The sequence below is a fragment of the Hyla sarda genome, chromosome 12, assembly GCF_029499605.1.
Source record: "Hyla sarda isolate aHylSar1 chromosome 12, aHylSar1.hap1, whole genome shotgun sequence".
Taxonomy (NCBI): Eukaryota; Metazoa; Chordata; class Amphibia; order Anura; family Hylidae; genus Hyla; species Hyla sarda.
The window spans coordinates 5,866,785-5,889,954 of record NC_079200.1 but is presented as its reverse complement, the minus strand read 5'-3'; the positions used below and the strand labels follow the sequence as shown (position 1 = coordinate 5,889,954).

The following is a 23,170-nucleotide window of genomic DNA, read 5'->3' as shown; positions in this document are numbered from 1 at the left end:
AAAGGGGGGGGGGTGAAACTACTACTACCTGAAGTGGCTGCTAATACTTCTACTTCTATCAAAAGGCGATGCCACTGCTGCTGCTACCACCTAAAGAGGGCTGACACTACTACTTTTACCTAAAAGGGATTGTAACTTCTACTACTATTATCTGAAGGGGCTGCTACTACTACCTACAGTCATGGCCGTAAATGTTGTCCCCCCTGAAATTTTTCAAGAACATGAAGTATTTCTCACAGAAAAGGATTGTTTGATCGTCTACTTGGGACTTCCTGACTTCTGAACAGAGATATAACATTCTGGGGGAGACTTATCAAAACTTGTGCAGAGGAGCAGCTGCCCATAGTAACCAGATTCTCGCTTTCATTTTTTATTTTTGAAAAAGGCCCCTGAACAATGAAGAATGACATTTTATTGGTTGCTATGGGCAACTACTCCACTGTCCCTCTGCACTATTTAGGATAAATCTCCTTCGATATGATTTTAGCTGGTCTATTGTTTCGATAGATTTCTTTGTTTGTATCTGGAAGTACAGACTACATTTTAAACAAACATCATGAACATTTAAGTTTTTTATGTATATAATTTTGGCTTATCATTATAATTTGGCAATTACTTCCTAGTCTAGAAGCTTAAACCCTTACAAGCAGCTGTGTCCTAGTCTAGTAGATTAACCCTTTACAAGCAGCTGTTTCCTCTGTATGCTCTGACAGGTGTCTGGTAGCGCCCCCTACAGTACAGGGAGGTATTACATGTTCTGTACTACTTTTTACCTGTATTACTGAAGTGTATGCTCTGACAGGTGTCTGGTAGCGCCCCATACAGTACAGGGAGGTATTACATGTTTTGTACTCTTTACCTGTATTACTGAAGTGTATGCACTGACTGATGTCTGGTAGTGCCCCCTACAGTACAGGGAGGTATTACATGTTCTGTATTCTTTACCTGTATTACTGAAGTGTATGCACTGACTGGTGTCTGGTAGCGCCCCCTACAGTACAGGGAGGTATTACATGTTCTGTACTCTTTACCTGTATTACTGAAGTGTTTGCACTGACTGGTGTCTGGTAGCGCCCCCTACAGTACAGGGAGGTATTACATGTTCTGTACTCTTTACCTGTATTACTGAAGTGTATGCACTGACTGGTGTCTGGTAGCACCCCCTACAGTACAGGGAGGTATTACATGTTTTGTACTCTTTACCTGTATTACTGAAGTGTATGCACTGGCTGGTGTCTGGTAGCGCCCCCTACAGTACAGGGAGGTATTACATGTTCTGTATTCTTTACCTGTATTACTGAAGTGTATGCACTGACTGGTGTCTGGTAGCGCCCCCTACAGTACAGGGAGGTATTACATGTTCTGTATTCTTTACCTGTATTACTGAAGTGTATGCACTGACTGGTGTCTGGTAGCGCCTCCTACAGTACAGGGAGGTATTACATGTTCTGTACTACTTTTTACCTGTATTACTGAAGTGTATGCTCTGACAGGTGTCTGGTAGCGCCCCATACAGTCCAGGGAGGTATTACATGTTTTGTACTCTTTACCTGTATTACTGAAGTGTATGCTCTGACAGGTGTCTGGTAGCGCCCCTGCAGTACAGGGAGGTATTACATGTTCTGTATTCTTTACCTGTATTACTGAAGTGTATGCACTGACTGGTGTCTGGTAGCGCCCCCTACAGTACAGGGAGGTATTACATGTTTTGTACTCTTTATCTGTATTACTGAAGTGTATGCTCTGACAGGTGTCTGGTAGCGCCCCCTACAGTACAGGGAGGTATTACATGTTTTGTACTCTTTACCTGTATTACTGAAGTGTATGCACTGGCTGGTGTCTGGTAGCGCCCCCTACAGTACAGGGAGATATTACATGTTCTGTATTCTTTGCCTGTATTACTGAAGTGTATGCACTGACTGGTGTCTGGTAGGGCCCCCTACAGTACAGGGAGATATTACATGTTCTGTACTCTTTACCTGTATTACTGAAGTGTATGCACTGAATGGTTTCTGGTAGCGCCCCCTACAGTACAGGGAGGTATTACATGTTCTGTCCTCTTTACCTGTATTACTGAAGTGTATGCACTGACTGGTGTCTGGTAGCGCCCCCTACAGTACAGGGAGGTATTACATGTTCTGTACTCTTTACCTGTACTACTGAAGTGCAGACACTGACTGGTGTCTGGTAGCGCCCCCTACAGTACAGGGAGGTATTACATGTTCTGCACTCTTTACCTGTATTACTGAAGTGAATGCACTGACTGGTGTCTGGTAGCACCCCCTACAGTACAGGGAGGTATTACATGTTCTGTACTCTTTACCTGTATTACTGAAGTGTATGCACTGACTGGTGTCTGGTAGCTCCCCCTACAGTACAGGGAGGTATTACATGTTCTGTACTACTCTTTACCTGTATTACTGAAGTGTATGCACTGACTGGTGTCTGGTAGCGCCCCCTACAGTACAGGGAGGTATTATATGTTCTGTACTACTCTTTACCTGTCCCAGGGTTATCTGCTCCTTTGGACACCAGGTGAGGGCGGCTCCATGTTACTTTTTTAGGACACTGTGTACTGTACAGGACCCTGAAGAAGCTCCTGTCCTCTACATAGACAGTGATTTACAGCTCCCAGAAGATCTTTCTTACTTTTATATATAAGGATTTGCTTTATCTATATTAGTTATCTACTTATTTTCCTTCAATCCTCACTTTTTCCTATTTTTGGATGACATTTTGGGGGCTTCAGAACCAATTATCAGGTTTCCGTAGAGTTCTGGGCTCAACATACAATGGTTTCAACAATGGTCGCCCTGGAACTGATTAACCCCTTAAGGACACATGACGTACTGGAACGTCATGTGTCCACTCCCGATCTATAACACGGGGCCACGTCATAGCGGGTCGGGCCCGGCCTCTAACAACAGCCGGGACCCATGGCTAATAGCGCGCGGCATTGATCGCTGTGCCGCGCGCTATTAACCTTTTAGACGCGGCGTTCAAAGTTGAACGCTGCGTCTAAAGTGAAACTGAAAGCATGCCGGCTAGCTCAGTGGGCTGTTCGGGATAGCCGCGGCGAAATCGCGGCATCCCGAACAGCTTACAGGACAGCGGGAGGGCCCCTACCTGCCTCCTCGCTGTCCGATCGCCGAATGACTGCTTGGTGCCTGAGATCCAGGCATGAGCAGTCAAGCGGCAGAATCATCGATCACTGGTTTCTTATGAGAAACCAGTGATCAATGATAAAGATCAGTGTGTGCAGTGTTATAGGTCCCTATGGGATAACAATGATCAGTATAAGAGATCAGTGTGTGCAGTGTTATAGGTCCCTATGGGATAGCAATGATCAGTATAAGAGATCAGTGTGTGCAGTGTTATAGTCTCCTATGGGATAACAATGATCAGTATAAGAGATCAGTGTGTGCAGTGTTATAGGTCCCTATGGGATAACAATGATCAGTATAAGAGATCAGTGTGTGCAGTGTTATAGTCTCCTATGGGATAACAATGATCAATATAAGAGATCAGTGTGTGCAGCATTATAGGTCCCTATGGGATAACAATGATCAGTATAAGAGATCAGTGTGTGCAGTGTTATAGTCTCCTATGGGATAACAATGATCAGTATAAGAGATCAGTGTGTGCAGTGTTATAGTCTCCTATGGGATAACAATGATCAGTATAAGAGATCAGTGTGTGCAGTGTTATAGGTCCCTATGGAATAACAATGATCAGTATAAGAGATCAGTGTGTGCAGTGTTATAGGTCCCTATGGGATAACAATGATCAGTATAAGAGATCAGTGTGTGCAGTGTTATAGGTCCCTATGGGATAACAATGATCAGTATAAGAGATCAGTGTGTGCAGTGTTATAGTCTCCTATGGGATAACAATGATCAGTATAAGAGATCAGTGTGTGCAGTGTTATAGTCTCCTATGGGGTAACAATGATCAGTATAAGAGATCAGTGTGTGCAGTGTTATAGTCTCCTATGGGGTAACAATGATCAGTATAAGAGATCAGTGTGTGCAGTGTTATAGGTCCCTATGGGATAACAATGATCAGTATAAGAGATCAGTGTGTGCAGTGTTATAGGTCCCTATGGGAGCTATAACATTGCAAAAATAAAGTGAATAAACACAGTGTAAATAAAAATAAAAATAAACATATGTGGTATCGCTGCGTGCAGAAATGTCCAAACTATAAAAATATATCCTTAATTAAACCACACGGTCAATGGCGTGCGCGCAAAAAAATTCCAAAGTCCAAAATAGTGCATTTTTGGTCACTTTTTATATCATGAAAAAATGAATAAAAAGCGATCAATAAGTCCTATCAATGCAAAAATGGTACCGTTAAAAACTTCAGATCACGGCGCAAAAAATGAGCCCTCATACCGCCCCATACACGGAAAAATAAAAAAAGTTATAGGGGTCAGAAATGACAATTTCAAACGTATTAATTTTCCTGCATGAAGTTATGATTTTTTTCCAGAAGTCCGACAAAATCAAACCTATATAAGTAGGGTATCATTTTAACCGTATGGACCTACAGAATAAATATCAGGTGTCATTTTTACCGAAAAATGAACTAAGTAGAAACGGAAGCACCCAAAATTTACAAAACAGCGTATTTTTTTTCAATTTCGGCTCACAATTATTTTTTTTTCCGTTTCACCGTAGATTTTTGGGCAAAATGACTGATGTCATTACAAAGTAGAATTGGTGGCGCAAAAAATAAGCCATAATATGGATTTTTAGGTGCAAAATTGAAAGAGTTATGATTTTTTAAAGGCAAGGAGCAAAAAACGAAAATGCAAAAACGGAAAAAACCCCGGTCCTTAAGGGGTTAATATTGTATCTTGAGGGAACACTGTGTGTGTATATATATATATGTGTGTGATTTGCATTGTTCTATGAATTAGTATCATTATTCTCGTCTCTAACCAATGGAACACTAACACATATACAATGGATGTTGCTCTTTATTCACTTCTATTTAGATGATTACAAACAGTTGTTACCAGAGCCACAAAAACATTTCAGGAAACGCTCGGCTCCTGTGAGAAGTAAAGTATTATGTGACTTGGATTTAGAACACATTTGGTTGTCATTTTGCGTTTACCTTTGTTGTTCACCATTAGCGCATTCTTCTGTTGTTTAGAACCCAATATGGCAATTACCTGTCATCTATTTCTATTACAGCCCCAATCTTTTCCTTATGTACTTTTCATTGACTTAGCAGAACAATTCCTGTTTACAGTTCACTTTAGAGCGGTATTATTTATACATTGTTGGGAAAATGTACAGAACGGCCCTTATTGTATCTGTTATATTTTATGAAAGTTTTCAATTGTAAAACATCAATAGGGATCCTTAAAGGAGGACTCTGCCCCTAGATATCCTATCTCCTATCCACAGGTAAGGGGATAAGTAACTGATCGCCGGCAGGGGGGGCCGGCCAATGGGACCCCCACAATCTCCTGCCCAGCACCCCGGTAATCATCTCTGTGCCGGATCACTGGCAGCCACGGCCCTAAGATACTTTCCATCTCTCCCATAGACATGAATGGAGGTAATGTGATGACCATGGCCACTCCGAAGCCTAGCACAGCCGGCTGCCGGGCAAGAGAACACGGGGGCCCATCTGTCAAATCACCCGCGATCAGACATCTTATCACCTATCCTTTGGATAGTTGATGAGATGTGTAGGACCGGAGTACCCCTTTAGGAATCGATGGAGAATGATGCTTATGTGAGTTCTGCGTCTGCCAGGCTGTACTTGCATAGGTTGGTATAGTGAGGAGCAGCTCTCGTGCCACTGATTTATGATTTGCCACCAGCAAGGTATTCCCCTCTTTCTTCCCTACTGGGTACCCATACACTAAAAGGACAGTGACAGATATTTATTAAGGGCACACCCCCTGCACGCCCCTTTATGCTGAGCCCCATTTTAGTCCCCTTTCTTCCCCTTACTCCCTTGTTCCCTCCCCCATGGTATGAGCAGTGCAAATTCTTAAAGGGGTACTCCGTCCCTAGACATCTACTCCCCTATCCAAAGGATAGAGGATAAGATGTCTGATCACAGGGGTCCTACTGCTGGGGACCCCCACAATCTCGTCTGTGGCACCCCAGACATCCGGTGCATGAAGCCAACTTTGCTCCGTGCCGAATGACTGGCGATGGGGGGCAGAGGCTCGGGACATCACAGCCACGCCCCCTCAATCCAAGTCTATGGGGGGGGGGGCATGACGTACATCATGCCCCCTCCCATAGACTTGCATTGAGGGGGCTTGGAAGTGACCGTGACATCACGAGCCTCCGATGCTGCACCCGACGCTCTAAACGAAAGTCGGGTGCAGCAGGGAGATTGCGGGGGTCCCCAGCGGCAGGACCCCTGTGATCAGACATGTTATCCTCTGTCCCTTAGATAGAGGATAAGATGTCTAGGGGCGGAGTACCCCTTTAAATGTCGCACATTCCTGTGCCTGCAAACTGAAAATGGTCGGAGCCTTGCATACGGGCGTCATACCAAAATACTGCAGATGTTTATTCTCTCCCATTGTATTCAATGGCGTTAAGTGTTGGCATAAAAAATCTGGACACTTGTGTAACTTCCAAATTCAAGCTCAGTGCTACAAAGTTACAAGCTTGATGAATGGAAAGTTGGTCAATGTCCCTTAAAGAAAGCTTTATTAACAGATACACTGCTCAAAACAATAACTCAGATAACACATCCTAGATATGAATGAACTAATCGTATGAAATCCTTTCCTCTTTACATAGTTGAATGTGACAACAAAATCACACAAAAATTATCAATGGAAATGAAATGTATGAACCCCTGGAGGTCTGGATATGGAGTCACACTCAAAATCACAGTGGAAAACCCCACTACAGGCCGATCCAACTTTATGTAATGTCCTTAATGCAAGTCCCAATGAGGCTCAGTAGTGTGTGTGGCCTCCACGTGCCCGTATGACCTCCCTACAACGCCTGGGCATGATCCTGATGAGGTGGAGGATGGTCTCCTGAGGGATGTCCTCCCAGACCTGGACTAAAGCATCCGCCAACTCCTGGACAGTCTGTGGTGGATGGAGCGAGACGTCCCAGATGTGCTCAATCGGATTCAGGGGAACGGGCGGGCCGGTCCATAGCATCAATGCCTTCCTCTTGTAGGAACTGCTGGCACACTCCAGCCACATGAGGTCTAGCATTGTCTTGTATTAGGAGGAACCCAGGGCCAACCGCACCAGCATGTGGTCTCACAAGGGTTCTGAGGATCTCATCTCGGTACCTAATGGCAGTCAGGCTACCTCTGTGCGGCCCCCAAAGAAATGCCACTCCACACCATTACTGACCCACCCCCAAACCGGTCATGCTGGAGGATGTTGTAGGCAGCAGAATATTCCCCACAGCGTCTCCCGACTCTGTCACGTCTGTCACATGTGCTCAGTGTGGACCTGCTTTCATCTGTGAAGAGCATTTTGGTGTTCTCTGGCAAATGCCAAACGTCCTGCACGGTGTTGGGCTGTAAGCACAACCCCCACCTGTGTATGTTGGACCCTCATACCACCCTCATGGAGTCTGTTTCTGACCGTTTGAGTGGACACATGCACATTTGTGGTCTGCTGGAGGTCATTTTGCAGGGCTCTGGCAGTGCTCCTCCTGCTCCTCCTTGCACAAAGGCGGAGGTAGCGGTCCTGCTGCTGGGTTGTTGCCCTCCTACGGCCTCCTCCACGTCTCCTGATGTACTGGCCTGTCTCCTGGTAGCGCCTCCATGCTCTGGACACTACGCTGACAGACGCAGCAAACCTTCTTGGCACAGCTCGCATTGATGTGCCATCCTGGATGAGCTGCACTACCTGAGCCACTTGTGTGGGTTGTAGACTCCGTCTCATGCTACCACTAGAGTGAAAGCACCGCCAGCATTCAAAAGTGACCAAAACATCAGCCAGGAAGCATAGGAACGGAGAAGTGGTCTGTGGTCACTACCTGCAGAACCACTCCTTTATTGGGGGTGTCTTGCTAATTGCCTATAATTTCCACGTGTTGTCTGTTCCATGTGAAATTGATTGTCAATCAGTGTTCTTCCTGAGTGGACAGTGGGATTTCACACAAGTGTCAGTGACTTGGAGTTAGGCGGCATTCACACCACGTTTTTGCAATACAGTTCCCGTATACACTTTCAATGTGAAAACCGTACGGAACCGTATTGAAAACCATATTCATTGACTCTCCATTGAAAACCGTATCCCAAACGATGCCTCCGGTTGTGTCCATTTTTTTCCCGTATTCAAAATCGCAGCCTACCACGGTTTTTGGTCCGGTGGAAAAACCATATGGAAACCGTTATCATTTTTTTGAACATGGGAGTCAATGGAAACCTTAGAGAACTGTATGTGCGTACGGTTCCATCAGGTTTGCACCATACGGTTTTTTACTTTGCACAGTTTTTTTCTTGGGATTTCAATCAAACAAGTGAAACTTTATTCATAATGGAGTGAAAAGTTAAAAAACGTATCCTTTTTTTCCTTAAAAAATTATGCAACCGGACATCATTTTTCAAACTGTATACGTTTTTTGACTGTCTATGGGTTAAAATTTGTTCACACGTTTTGACACAGTTTAGTCCGGTTTTGAGGAATCCGTTTTTTATCCAAAAACCTGATACAGGAACTGTATTCCAAATCCGTGATGTGAACCCGGCCTTACATTGTGTTTTAAGTGTTCCCTATAAATATACCTACTGAAAGTCTTCTCGCACTTTTTAGTTATGTTGCTAGTGAGGTTGTTGTACAAAGGCTGCTGCAGATTAAAGGGGTACTCCGACGCTCCAGTGTTCTTAACATTTTGTTCAGAATGCTCAGTAGCTGGAGGACGTGATGATGGCGTCACGGCCTCGCCCCCTCGTGATGTCACATCACGCCCCCTCCATTCATGTCTATGGGAGGGGGTGTGTTGGCCAACACACCCCCTCCCATAGACATGAATGGAGGGGGCGTGGCCGTGACGTGACAACCACTGCCACAAGAACCCGGCGTTTATTTAAAATTCCGGGTGCCACGGGAGATTGTGGGAACCCCCAGCAGCGGGACCCCCGCAATCAGACATCTTATCCTTTAGGATAGTGGATAAGATGTCTAGCAGAGGAGTACCCCTTTAAGATACAGTCCGATTAGATGAGACTCTACAGTAAAGGGGGCCTGTTTCTGATTTTAAATGGGGGGGGGGGGGGGTTTCATAGTTCGGAACTTCAATATATCCTCCCACTGAAGACATTTTTCCCATGTATTTGTGCAGAAATAAAAAAAACATAAAAGCAAATAAAAAACACAAACGTCCATCTTATTTATGAAAATATTTATTAAAGATCTTATATTATATAAAAATATTGATTATTTAGATAACATAAAACATAGTATAAAAACAAGTACTGAACAAATGTTATTTTGTAACACATGAAAACGCCACAATAAATATGCTGCCTATGGAAGTAAATAAGTAAATCCCAACGAGTATTAATCATATGTCATTGTATTCACAAGCTGCAGTCTATACATGAAGCAACTATAGCAAACATCCTACAGCTGTTGCAAAATTACCACTCCCAGTATGCTCGGACAGCCAAAATCCTGTATGCCTCCTCCAGAGGATCCACACTGTCCCTGAAAGGTAAATCAAGGCTTCTCTCTCATCTCATGCAGTTTTCTCTGAACTGTGGCCCAAGCATGCTGGCAGTTGTAGTTTTGCAAACATCTGGAGGCACCCTGGTTGGGAAACACTGGCATAGACATAGGTGTGCAGCTACTGCACGCTAGAGCTTACCATATACTGAGGTACATGGAACTCTATAACAGCTCTGTAGGCCGTATGCTCCTAACCTCAAACATATTTAGAAATACATTCATTTACACAAAAAAATTACTCCTTATCCAGGAGAAAAGCTCTGGAGTCTTGGCCACTAGGTGTCTCCCTCCCCTGCATACTGTTGGCCACTGCCTGTTGTTAGGGGAATTCTGTCTCTGGTAGCAAAGAGACCAAGATGGAACACAGAAGGGGGGGATTAGAAAAAGGGACACTGGAAGGGGCTTAGCTAGTGCTAGGTGCAGGAGAAAGCATGGACTAGGTACATGCGTTCTTATCCAGTCCTCCTCCTACAGAAGGTCCACACCATGCCTAAAAGGTAAATCAAGGCATTCCTCTTATCTCGTACCATTCATACATTACTGGAATGCTTTTCCTTGTGAAGTTTGTCATTATCATCAGCGGCAGAAGCAGCAACAGCAGTTCACTGCTTAGGCCAGTGTTACTTTTGTGATTCAATCACTGCCTCGCTGTTCTGTTACTGTGATCCTTTCTGCTTACATAGCACCTTGCAAAGTCTGTACATCAATAACCCCCTCCCCCCCCTAACAAATATAATCTTTAAAGGGGTACTCCGGTGCTTAGACATCTTATCCCCTATCCAAAGGGGATAAGATGCCTGATCGCGGGTGTCCCGCCGCTGGGGACCCCCGTGATCTTGTACACGGCAAGCGTGTTCGCTCCGGGACTGATTACTGGCGACTACAGGGCTGGCAGCGTGTGACATCACGCCCCCGACCCAGTGTGATGTCACGCTCCGCCCCTCAATGCAAGCCTACGGGAGGGGGCGTCACACGCCGCCAGCCCTGTAGTCGCCGGTAATCAGTCCCGGAGTGAACATGCTCCGTGGACTGATTACAAACGGGGTGCCGCGTGCAAGATCACGGGGGTCCCCAGCAGCAGGACTCCCGCGATCAGGCATCTTATCCCCTATCCTTTGGATAGGGGATAAGATGTCTAAGCACCGGAGTACCCCTTTAATGATGTACTGCAGATCAGTGCCAGCCTGTTCAGTCCACTGCATTTTTTTTCCAACACTATGTCATGGCATAGCAGAGAGGAGTAAGTGCTGTCCTGTGATTGGCCAGACAAGCAAGGGAAAGAAAGTCCTCTGTGAGTACTGCTAACAAATAAGCCATCTTTAGGTCCAATGAGAAATAGCTGTGGACCAGAGAGGGCTTCTAGGGACTCAATAATAGAGAGAGCACATAAATAATCACATCAAGGGTTAATCTAATAAACCCCGGGAAGTTTTTAAAAATCTTTTGAAAGTGCAGTTAGAGTTTAAGTGCTTTATTAGTTCTATATAATGTGACCATTCGCCATGTGTAATGTATATTTCATTTCTATCATTGTATAGCAAAGTTTTTATCCTTTTTTTTTTTTTTTTTTTTGCTGGGTTTACATCTTTTAGCCAAAAATAATAGTGCCCACAGCAAGAGGAGGAGTTAATTGATTTAAAGGGGAACTCTGGTGCTTAGAAATCTTATCCCCTATCCAAAGGATAGGGGATAAGTTGCCTGATCGCGGGGGTCCCGCTGCGTGTTCGCTCCGGGTCTGATTACCGACGACCACAGGGCCGACGGCGTAGGACATCACGCCTCCGCCCCCGTGTGACGTCACGCTCCGCCCCTCAATGCAAGCCTATGGCTTGCATTGAGGGGCGGAGCGTGACGTCACACGGGGGCGGAGGCGTGACGTCACACGCCGTCGGCCCTTTGGTCGCCGGTAATCAGACCCGGAGCGAACACGCTCCGGGGACTGATTACAAACGGGGTGCCGCGCGCAAGATCACGGGGGTCCCCAGCGGCGGGACTACCGCGATCAGGCATCTTATCCCCTATCCTCCGGCCGATGGCGTTATGGTCTTAGAATGTGAGGAGCAAAAAAAAAAAAACAGTCATAAAGGGGTTACTTATAGCTCATTTTTGGGGTTGGCCATAGGTCTTCTTTAAAGGGGTACTCTGGTGGAAAACTCTTTTTTTTAAATGAACTGGTGCCAGAAAGTTGAACAGATTTGCCAATTACTTCTATTAAAAAAAAATCTTAATCCTTTCAATACTTATTAGCAGCTGTATGCTACAGAGGAAATTCTTTTCTTTTTTGAATTTCTTTTTTGTCTTGTCCACCGTGCTCTCTGCTGACACCTGATGCCCTTATCAGGAACTATCCAGAGCAGGAGAAAATCCCCATTACAAATTTATGCTGCTCTGGACAGTTCCTGACACGGACAGAGGTGTCAGCAGAGAGCACTGTGGTCAAGACAAAAAAGAAATTCAAAAAGTAAAGAATTTCCTCTGTAGCATACAGCTGCTAATAAGTACTGAAAGGATTGAGATTTTTTAATAGAAGTAATTTACAAATCTGTTCAACTTTCTGGCACCAGTTCATTTTTGTCCACCGGAATACCCCTTTAACTAAAAAAAAGCAACTTGTACAGGTGGTGGGTGTCAAAGTGGAACGCCCCATGGGTGTGGACACTGTGTCACAAGTGGCAGCCGGCCAGGCAGGCAGAATGGGGCAAACTGACACTAAAGATAGCATCAGGCCAGCAAAGATAGCATCAGGCCAGCAAAGATAGCATCAGGCCAGCAAAGATAGCATCAGGCCAGCAAAGATAGCATCAGGCCAGCAAAGATAGCATCAGGCCAGCAAAGATAGCATCAGGCCAGCAAAGATAGCATCAGGCCAGCAAAGATAGCATCAGGCCAGCTTTACTGAAGAACATTGTCAAAGCTTTTCCTGTAGGTCGGTGATCATAAAAGAGCAAAAAAGACCTCGCAAATGGCGCTGCTGGTTCCGTGGAGATGTAGGAATAAACCAAAATCCAAGTTGGAATATTGTAAAAGCTTGTGGATTTTATTGCAAATGAATAAAACCAATAAAAGCAATAGCAATAAAAGAGTGATACAAGTTAAGATTACGCGTTTCGGGGGAGCCACCCCCTTCTTCAGATACTGATCTGAAGAAGGGGGTGGCTCCCCCGAAACGCGTAATCTTAACTTGTATCACTCTTTTATTGCTATTGCTTTTATTGGTTTTATTCATTTGCAATAAAATCCACAAGCTTTTACAATATTCCAACTTGGATTTTGGTTTATTCCTACATCTCCACGGAACCAGCAGCGCCATTTGCGAGGTCTTTTTTGCTCTTTTATGATCACCTACTCTCTCCAGGAGACGGTTTTTACCTCACCTGTAACCTCAGGCTCAGCAGTGGCTCCGGCTATTTTGTAACCCGTGCATTGGGTTGATATGCAAGTTTAATACTTGCTCTAAGGTGAGCAGTTACTACCTAAGGGGCCTGCAAGCCCCGCACCTACTTCCCTTCCTTTTCCCTCAACCACCCAACGGTATCACACGAGGCGCCCTCTCTGGTCTCTCTTTTTTTCTCCCCATACAGGTTTTCCTGTAGGTCGGTGTTTCCCAACCAGGGGGCCTACAGCAATTGCAGAACAACTCCCAGCATGCCTGGAAATCCAAAGGCCTTTCTGCATCCTCCAGAGGATCCACATTGTCCCTGAAAGGTAAATCAAGACTTCCCTTCATCTCAGCAGCCTTTGGCTGCCCGGGCATGCTGGGAGTAGTAGTTTTGCAACAGCTGGAGGCACACTGGTTGGGAAACACTGCTTGAAGTCATTATAAATCCTTAAGATTTAAATGTCGTAAATAAATATATGTATGATAATGTGAATACACCCCTAAGAGAGATACATTAGTGGACTTACAGTTTTCAGAATAAAATATTGGTTATCACACAGGAAACCCTGGACGAGCAAATACAAGCGTCTTTATTTTTTTCATGCTTTGTCCTTGTAGATACGTTTTTTTTATGCTTTGTCCTTGTAGATACGTTTTTTTTATGCTTTGTCCTTGTAGATACGTTTTTTTATGCTTTGTCCTTGTAGATACATTGTATCTCAGCAGTTTGGGTTGACCATTTTGTAGTAGCAGACAGTCTGGAAGAGGTGGCAGTGACATATGGCACAAGGTTCACAGCATGGCGGCACAGGAGGCTTACAGCTAGACTGAAGGGGCACGCAGTTCGCCGGCGGAGGGGGATGCGTCTTCTTTTTGGGTAGGAGTTTTCTCTGTAATATAAAGAATAATTTTTTTTTTTAATTATATTATATTTATGAACATGTATAAACGTGTCTTATGAAGATTTGATGCCCCCAGGCTGCGCTCGCACGTTGAATTGCTGCTGCATCTTTCATGTTTTTACCACGATTTTCCAGAATTTTTGTAGAAATGACGCACTGCAACTTTTGCCACCATTTTGGGAGATTCAGGGGAAGCTGGAAAAATGCAGCAAAAATTTAACTTTTAAATACAGCCTCAGGGAAGGGGTTTAACCAATTATATACCATGAGATAGCAGTAGTATACAGATAGAGCTGGAGGGGACATGTACACCTACTATATATCCTGATCCCATAGAGATAGCAGAAGCAGTATACAGATAGAGTTGGAGGGGAGGTGAATAACTACTATATATCCTGATCCCATAGATATAGCAGCAGTATACAGATAGAGCTGGGGGAGGTGTATAACTACTATATATCCTGATCCCATAGATATAGCAGCAGCAGTATACAGAGAGAGCTGGGGGAGGTGTTTAACTACTATATATCCTGATCCCATAGAGATAGCAGCAGTATACAGATAGAGCTGGGGGAGGTGTATAACTACTATATATCCTGATCCCATAGAGATAGCAGCAGTATACAGATAGAGCTGGGGGGAGGTGTATAACTACTATATATCCTGATCCCATAGAGATAGCAGCAGTATACAGATAGAGCTGGAGGAGAGGTGTATAACTACTATATATCTTGATCTCATAGAGAAAGCAGCAGAAGTATACAGATAGAGCTGGAGGGGAGGTGTATAACTACTATATATCCTGATCCCATAGAGATAGCAGCAGCAGTATACAGATAGAGCTGGAGGGGAGGTGTATAACTACTATATATCCTGATCTCGTAGAGATAACAGCAGCAGTATACAGATAGAGCTGGAGGGGAGGTGTATAATTACTATATATCCTGATCCCATAGAGATAACAGCAGTATACAGATAGAGCTGGGGGGAGGTGTATAACTACTATTTATCCTGATCCCATAGAGATAGCAGCAGTATACAGATAGAGCTGGAGGAGAGGTGTATAACTACTATATATCCTGATCCCATAGAGATAGCAGCAGCAGTATACAGATAGAGCTGGAGGGGAGGTGTATAACTTCTATATATCCTGATCCCATAGAGATAGCAGCAGTATACAGATAGAGCTGGAGGGGGGTGTATAACTACTACATATCCTGATCCCATAGAGATAGCAGCAGTATACAGATAGAGCTGGAGGGGAGGTGAATAACTACTATATATCCTGATCTCATAGAGATAACAGCAGCAGTATACAGATAGAGCTGGAGGGGAGGTGTATAATTACTATATATCCTGATCCCATAGAGATAACAGCAGTATACAGATAGAGCTGGAGGGGGGTGTATAACTACTATATATCCTGATCCCATAGAGATAGCAGCAGCAGTATACAGAGAGAAAACAAAAACAGAGAAACAGAAACACAGCCGCACATCCACAATTTGTAGTTTGATCTTCTTGCTTCTCAGCATAAATTAAAAAACTAACAGGTTGTTATTTTACATTTTGATCAAAAAGTACAAGCCCACTCGCCACGTCAAGGCCACCTAGTCAGAGTGGGTCCTTAACCAAACATTGGCGTAGCGCCCGATGGCAGCCACTGCCTCAGCGACATCAATCTCACAGGGGGGACGACCCAGTGGCCAGGTAGCCCCATTACTGCCCGACCAAGCCCCTGACTCTGGGCACCACCCCACAGGCAAAGGATCACAGAAACAATGGCCGCCACAGAGCACCACACCAATGTGAACACCTACCTACCATGTGCTCCCTGCCAGAGGGCTGGAGAATGTAAGGAGGAATCCCAGATGTGTCTCCTGCTAATTCAATGTATAATTGATCTAAATGTATAATAACAACCTGTTCGTTTATTAAATTAGGCTGAGAAGCAAATAGATCAAAATACAAATGGTGGATGTGCGGCTGTTTCTCCCTTTGTGTTGTACATTTGTAGTCTCTTCCTCCTTCCATGGCCAGCGCTCCATTCATTCAGCCCGGGCGTTTTTAATTAGCAGGAGACACATATGGGATTCCTCCTTACATTCTCCAGCCCTCTGGCAGGGAGCACATGGTAGGTAGGTGGTCACACTGGTGCGGTGCTCTGTGGCGGCCATTGTTTCTGTGATACTCTGTCTGTGGGGTGGTGCGGCCCAGAGCCAGGGGCTTGGTTGGGTAGCAGTGGGGCTGCCTGGCCACTGGGTTGCCCCCCCCCCCCCCCCCTGTGGGCTTGGGGTCTCGGAGGCAGTGGTTGCCATTGGGTACTACGCCAGTGTCAGGTTAGGGACCCACTCTGACTAGATGGCCTTGACGTGGCGAGTGGGCTTGTACTTTTTGTTCAAAATGTATAATAACAACCTGTTAGTTTATAAAATTGTGCTGAGAAGCAAATAGATCAAAATACAAATGGTGGATGTGCGGCTGTTTCTCCATTTGTGTAGTATATAGACAGAGCTGGAGGGGAGGAATATAACTACTATATTTATCCTGATCCCATACAGATAGGAGCAGCAGTATACAGACAGAGCTGGACGGGGCCCGGCAGCCCGCTGGAAGGGGGCGTGTTGAGCACCGCACAAAGCGGAGGCTGACACACGCCCTCAATAAAACTCTATGGCAGAGGCGGAGCGCTGCCTTCCGCAATCTCCGGCTCTGCCATAGCGATGTATTGGGGGGGGGGCGTGTCGGCCGCCGCTTCATGCGGTGGTAGACACCCGCTATCTGGCCAGCGAGCAGGGGCCCTGTACAGGAGATCGCGGGGGGCCCCAGCAGTCGGACCCCCCGCAATCTAAAACTTATCCCCTATCCTTAGGATAGGGGATAAGTTTTTCAGCACTGGACTACCTCTTTAAGGGGATCAGTCCTTCCCTGTAGACACTTGAGGTGATCGACCTCACCTTGTGGACACTTGGAGGGGATCAGCCCCACCCTGTGGCACTTTGGAAGGGATAGGCCCCACCCTGTGGACACTTTAAGTAATCAGACCACCTTGTGATAAGTCAGCCCTGTGGACACTTTCTGCTAATTTGCAATATGAAGAAACACAAAGCAGAATCTTACAATCCCACAGGGTGGTCCAATCATCTCAAGTACCAACAGGGAGGTCCAATCACCTCAAGTTCCCACAGGTGGTCCCATCAACTCAAGTGCCCACAGGGTGGTCCAATTCCCACAAGTTACCACAGGTGGTCCAATCAACTCAAGTGCCCACAGGGTGGTCCAATCCCCACAAGTTACCACAGGTGGTCCAATGACATCAAGTGCACACAGGTGGTTTAACCACCTCAAGTTACCACAGTGCGGCTCAACCACCTCAAGTTACCACAGTGCGGCCCAACCACCTCAAGTTACCACAGTGCGGCCCAACCACCTCAAGTTACCACAGTGCGGCCCAACCACCTCAAGTTACCACAGGGTTGTCTGATCACCTCAAGTGGTTACAGAGTGGGGTCAGTCACCTAATTTTGTTACAAAGTGGTCCAATTAACTCAAGTTCCCATAGCTGTCCAATCACATCAACTGGCTACAAAATGGTCTGATCATATTAAGTGCCCACAGGGTGGAGTCGATAACCTCAAGTGCCCACAGGGTGGTTTGATTACATCAAGTGCCCACAGGGTGGGGCCGATCACCTCAAGTGCCCACAGGGTGGGGCCGATCACCTCAAGTGCCCACAGGGTGGGGCCGATCACCTCAAGTGCCCACAGGGTGGGGCCGATCACCTCAAGTGGTGGCACACCACTATTATTTTGATTATTCCCTTCAAAGTGTTGTCTTTAGTGTTTCATTAAAATCTTCAGAAAGACGAATATGGAGCAAAAAAATGTTATTTACATAAAGTGGTACCTTAGCCAATTTATTCTTCTCTGCATCGAGTCTGCTCACCCTTCTTGACGCCTTGGTCAGATCTGTGGGGCATCAATAAAACACAGTGATGAATGTCATGATGGTTTATTATTGTACTGAATGAGTTAACAATGTACTGACCTACGATGGAGATGGGTGGGAGAAGCTCTGACAGACGGGCGACGTGCCCACCATTGTTTCTATCCGGCTTCTCCTCGATAAGAATGTGAGACTGAACAAGAACCATCCACCAGGCAACAAGAAGAAACATGGTTATTCCTTTCATGTCTGCAGAAAAACAAACGATGCAACATAATAATGAAGCGCTAATATGGCCTAAAAGACAACAGAATGTGAGGTTTTAAATAATAATCATATCTTGAACATATAAGAGATATATATCTATCTATCTATCTTATCTATAACCTTCTGGCTACAGCCGTTTCACGCAATACCTTACAGCTACAGCCGTTTCATGCAATACCTGCAATACAATACAATACATGCAACATTTTCTTCTATACTGAAACCTTTGGATTATTTGAGACTTTGTCTGTGTATGTAGAGCACCCCTGTAGGATGAAGCAGAGGCCACTCATTGGGTAATCAATAGGTGCACTAATCAAAATTAAAGAGGTGCAACAGAATGCAGAGGCTATGACCGACACAGGTTCACCTAAACTATGCAAATGAAGACTTGAAAAACATTACCAGGCAACAGATTTAAAGGGTAACTATAATGCAATCAGCATGACCGGAGAGCCAAAGACTTGTCTGCCTCCTCCAGAGGATCCACACTGTCCCTGAAAGGTAAATCAAGGCTTCAAAACGCATTTTTTTTTATAAATATTTATGTTAGTCGGATAACCAAAAATAGAAATGGTGACTAGGCTGGTGATGTGTCCGCACACCGCAGGAGTGGGCCGGGAGGCTTGGATCACGGGAGGGGAAAGGGAACCCTATGTCACTATCCCCTATAAAGCTAATGCGATACTTCTATGAGGCCAGCAGCAGTGATGTCCCCAGAATGCTGCTGGCCTGAACTGTCAATCAAGATAGAATGTCCCTCCCTCCTGAAACCAGGCAGTGAAAATGGGACCAGCGCTGCCTGGAGCAGAATATATGAGGGGAGTAAGCCCCTTTAACCCAGAAATATGTTTTTTGAAGAATGGGAGGAATCCAGAATAGAAGGAGGAAATCCACGTTATTAAGGGGAGAACATACAAACTCTATGCAGTTTTTGCCCTAAGTTGGATTCGAACCCAGGGCCACTGGTATAGGATAGGAGCTCCCCATTAACAATACATTTCTCCTTCACAGGGTTTATTTTTATTAAGGGGCTTTTTTATGTAATAATTTATTTTTATTTTTATATTTTATTCTACACTTTTTAAGTTCCCATAGGGGACTATTATATGTGATCATTAGATTACATTCACTGAATATTATTTATTTACATTTTTCAATTACATTTTTTGGGGTGTTTCACAGTCGATTTTGTGATAAAATGAGAGATGTCCTTACAAAGAACGATTGGTTCTAAATAAAACAAGCCCTCATAGGTGGAAAATTGAAGTTATGGCTATTAAAATGGGAGGAGAAAAAAAAGGCAGACAAAAAAAATTACAAATCGTCTTCAGGGGGTTAACAGGTTAATAGGTACCATATTCCCTAACATAAAAAAAAAAAAAAAAATACAGACAAGTAAATGCGTTGAACCATGTCCCTTAAAGGGGTACTCCACCCCTAGACATCTTATTCCCTACCTAAAGGAGATGAGATGCCTTATTGTGGTTGTGCCGCTGCTGGGGACCCCCGTGATCTCCCTGCTGCTCCCAGGGTTCGTATAGAGCGTCGGGTGCAGCGCTGGAGGCTCGTGATGTCATGGTCACGCCCCCTCCTATAGACTTGCATTGAGGGGGCGTGGCAGTGATGTAATGAGTGTGGCGTGGCTGTGACATCACGAGCCTCTGCCCCGCATCACCAGTCATCCGGCATGGAGCAAAGTTCGCTCTGTGCACCGGATGTCTGGGTTACCGCAGCGGAGATAAGATAGGGGATTAAGATGTCTAAGGGAGGAGTACTCCTTTAAGATCAGTGTTTCCCAACCAGCATGCCTCCTGCTGTAGCAAAGCTACAACTCCCAGCATTTCTAGACAGCTAAAGCCCTGTCTACCTCCTCCAGAGGATTCACAGTTTCCCTGAAAGGTAAATCAAGGTTTCCCTCTCATATCAGCATCCTTTGGCCATCCGGGCCTGCTGAGAGTTGTAGTTTTGCCACAGCTGGAGGCACACTGGTTGGGAAACACTGCTTAAGAGAATGCAAAATTGCCCCACGTTGCCAGAAAATTAGCGGCTGTGATGTGCGTAAAATCCTCTTAATCTAATAAATGGTATGCCGCAGGCGACTAAGTAATCCGCCCTTTATGGCTCCTTGTTTCCCTGTTGTTCCTCGGTGCCCAGATAAAGAAAATCCTGGTTTGGTAGGATGAGGGGTCATTCCGTAACGTTGTGTAACCGGAGGAATTCTTCTTCTATATGTCGGTAAATCTCTCGATCTCGGGGCTTTGATATAACATTATAGGGAAGCGTCTCAGCGGGGGAAATATGAGCTCTGGTCTAACAGATCATAAATATTCCTTCTAACTCTGTCCTGAAGAACAGGAACCCGCGATTCCCGTATTATAAGAACGGCTGTGGGGGGTTTATTGTGTGCGCCCAATGGGCCAGACTTCACATTACTATTCTTCCTATAACTTGCTGTTTAAACAAAATGTATAAATAATATATATATATATATATATATATATATATATATATATATATATATATAGAGTGACCCCCCCGACCTACGATGGCCCCGACATACGATCATTTCAACATACGATGCTTTTTATGTCGGGGCCATCGCATAAACGGCTATCCGACAGCGCAGACTGCTTCAGCTGCCACCGGATAGCCGTTTACGGTGCCCCGTGTGCTCCGCTGACGATCACTTACCTGTCCTCGGGCTCCGGCGCGTCCTCTTCGGGATCCCCTGCATCATCGGCGCTCTCCATCGTCGTCATCACGTCGCTGCGCACGCCGTCCCGTCATCCAATAGGAGCGGCGTGCGTAGCGACGTGATGGCGGCGATGGAGAGCGAGGATGCCGGGGAAGCAGAGGCCTTACCGGAGCGGCGGGGACGCGGCGAAAGCGATGGACGGCGACATCCAGGGCAGCGGTGACGGTCCGAAGCAGCGAGGACAGGTGAGTATAACCTCCAATACCAGTGGTCTTCAACCTGCATACCTCCAGATGTTGCAAAACTACAACTCCCAGCATGCCCGGACAGCCGTTGGCTGTCCGGGCATGCTGGGTGTTGTAGTTTTGCAACATCTGGAGGTCCGCAGGTTGTAGACCACTGTCCTATACTTTACATTGCACGGATCCCTCAACATACGATGGTTTCAACAAACGATGGTCCATTTGGAACGGATTACCATCGTATGTTGAGGGACCACTGTGTGTATATATATATATATATATATATATATATATATATACAGTACATACAATATTTCATAAAGTATCCAGCCGGCACTGCTATCCACTTCACTATCCTTGCGCAGCTTTTACACTGAAGGTGTCAAGTTGATCAAAATGATTCTGACTGCCGATCTATATATATATATTAATACTGATATATTTATATGTCATTTCTAATGCTGAAGGATAAATATATCTGTTGAACTATGCACCACTTTCCTGAGCTTGCAATCTACTCGTGACTAAATAACCTTGGAACAACGCTAGAAGACCCAAGATGAGACGTCAAGTCAAAACAACAGGAAGAGGCAGATTGTATAAGAAGGGCAAAGAGCGAGAGGGCTAGATATGCTAATATATACGGACACAATATTTAAACAACCAATCAGAATGTAATATGCTCATTTTGATGTCATAATTCACCCTCCTTCTTTGTACAATGTAAAAAACAAATTTACTCCCTGGGGTACCGAGGAGGGAACTCATCAACCTGGCCTGGTGTGAATTTTCTTATGTAGACGCTCGGAAATTAGTACAGCGGTAGTGACAGACGAAGGCCGCACATTCCACCCATCTTTAACAAAGGTATATACATTACATAATATGGTGGTACTCTATCATGTGAGATTTTGCAAGGTGACAATTCATCCAGAAAAGTGTAAAGAAAACATAGCGGCACTCACCCATATGCTGGTTTTCATTCTTTTATTCAGAAAGACATCATGGAAACTTTTCCGTGCAGGATATGTGCGTCTAGCTGCATAGTGTGTTCTGGGAGTGGTTACAGCTGTTTCATGCAATCAGCTCTTCACCGGACCATTAAAGTGCTGATTGCATGAAACGGCTGTAACCACTCCCAGAACACACTATGCAGCTAGACGCACATATCCTGAACGGAAAAGTTTCCATGATGTCTTTCTGAACAGAAGAATGAAAAACCAACATATGGGTGAGTGCCACCGTGTTTTTTTTTATGCTTATGCTACATTTTCCGCTACAAGTCTCAAAGGTGAGATACAGATCCATCTTTCTTTTCTAGTCTTGCAGATGTAGCCAGCATCATCTTGATCCCCCAGTGTATTAAAGGGGTACTCCGGAAGAAAGAAAACAATGTGTTCAAATCAACTGGTGGCAGAAAGTTCTACAGATTTGTAAATGACTTCTGTATAAAATTTGTTTAACCCTTCTAGTACTTATCAGCTGCTTTATGCTCCAGAGGAAGTTGTGTAGTTCTTTCCAGTCTGACCACAGTGCTCTCTGCTGACACCTCTGTCCATGTCAGGAACTGTCCAGAGCAGGAGATGTTTACTATGGGGATTTGCTCCTGCTCTGGACTGTTCCTGAGACAGACAGAGGTGTCAGCAGAGAGCACTGTGGTCAGACTGGAAAGAACTACACAACTTCCTGTGGAGCATATAGCAGCTGATAAGTTCTGGAAGGATTAACATTTTTATATAGAAGTCATTTACAAAACTGTATAACTTTCTGGTACCTGATGGACATTTGTTTTCCACCAGAGTACACCTTTAAGTGGAATACCCCTTTAAATGTTGTCTAGAATTCATTCCCTGTGGTTGTCACATGTTTAGAATGAACATCCAATAGGTGTCCCTACTCAATAGAAGACGCCGTGTGTCTCCACTTCTCCCAATAACTTGGACTTTTACTGTAGGAAACAAGAGACGATCAGGAGCAGATGTGTCTCTACACAACTTCAGCTCAGACTAACCACAGATAATAGTCCAGCAGTAGAGCGCCCCCTATGTG

At 45.0% G+C, this 23,170-nt stretch overlaps 1 protein-coding gene across 2 annotated transcripts in view; it reads right to left on the bottom strand.

Moving 5' to 3' along the window:
• Positions 1 to 13,018: 13,018 nt before the first annotated feature.
• Positions 13,019 to 23,170, bottom strand: part of LOC130296727 (agouti-signaling protein-like) — a 64,070-nt gene continuing 53,918 nt past the window's right edge. For both annotated transcript variants that reach the window (XM_056548590.1, XM_056548592.1), the window contains exons 2-4: positions 18,017 to 18,163; positions 17,876 to 17,937; positions 13,019 to 13,957 (exon numbers count right to left, since the gene is read on the bottom strand). In XM_056548590.1, the coding sequence (XP_056404565.1) occupies positions 13,787 to 13,957; positions 17,876 to 17,937; positions 18,017 to 18,163 (380 nt within the window). In that variant the 3' untranslated portion in view covers positions 13,019 to 13,786. The remainder of the gene's footprint in view (positions 13,958 to 17,875; positions 17,938 to 18,016; positions 18,164 to 23,170) is intronic.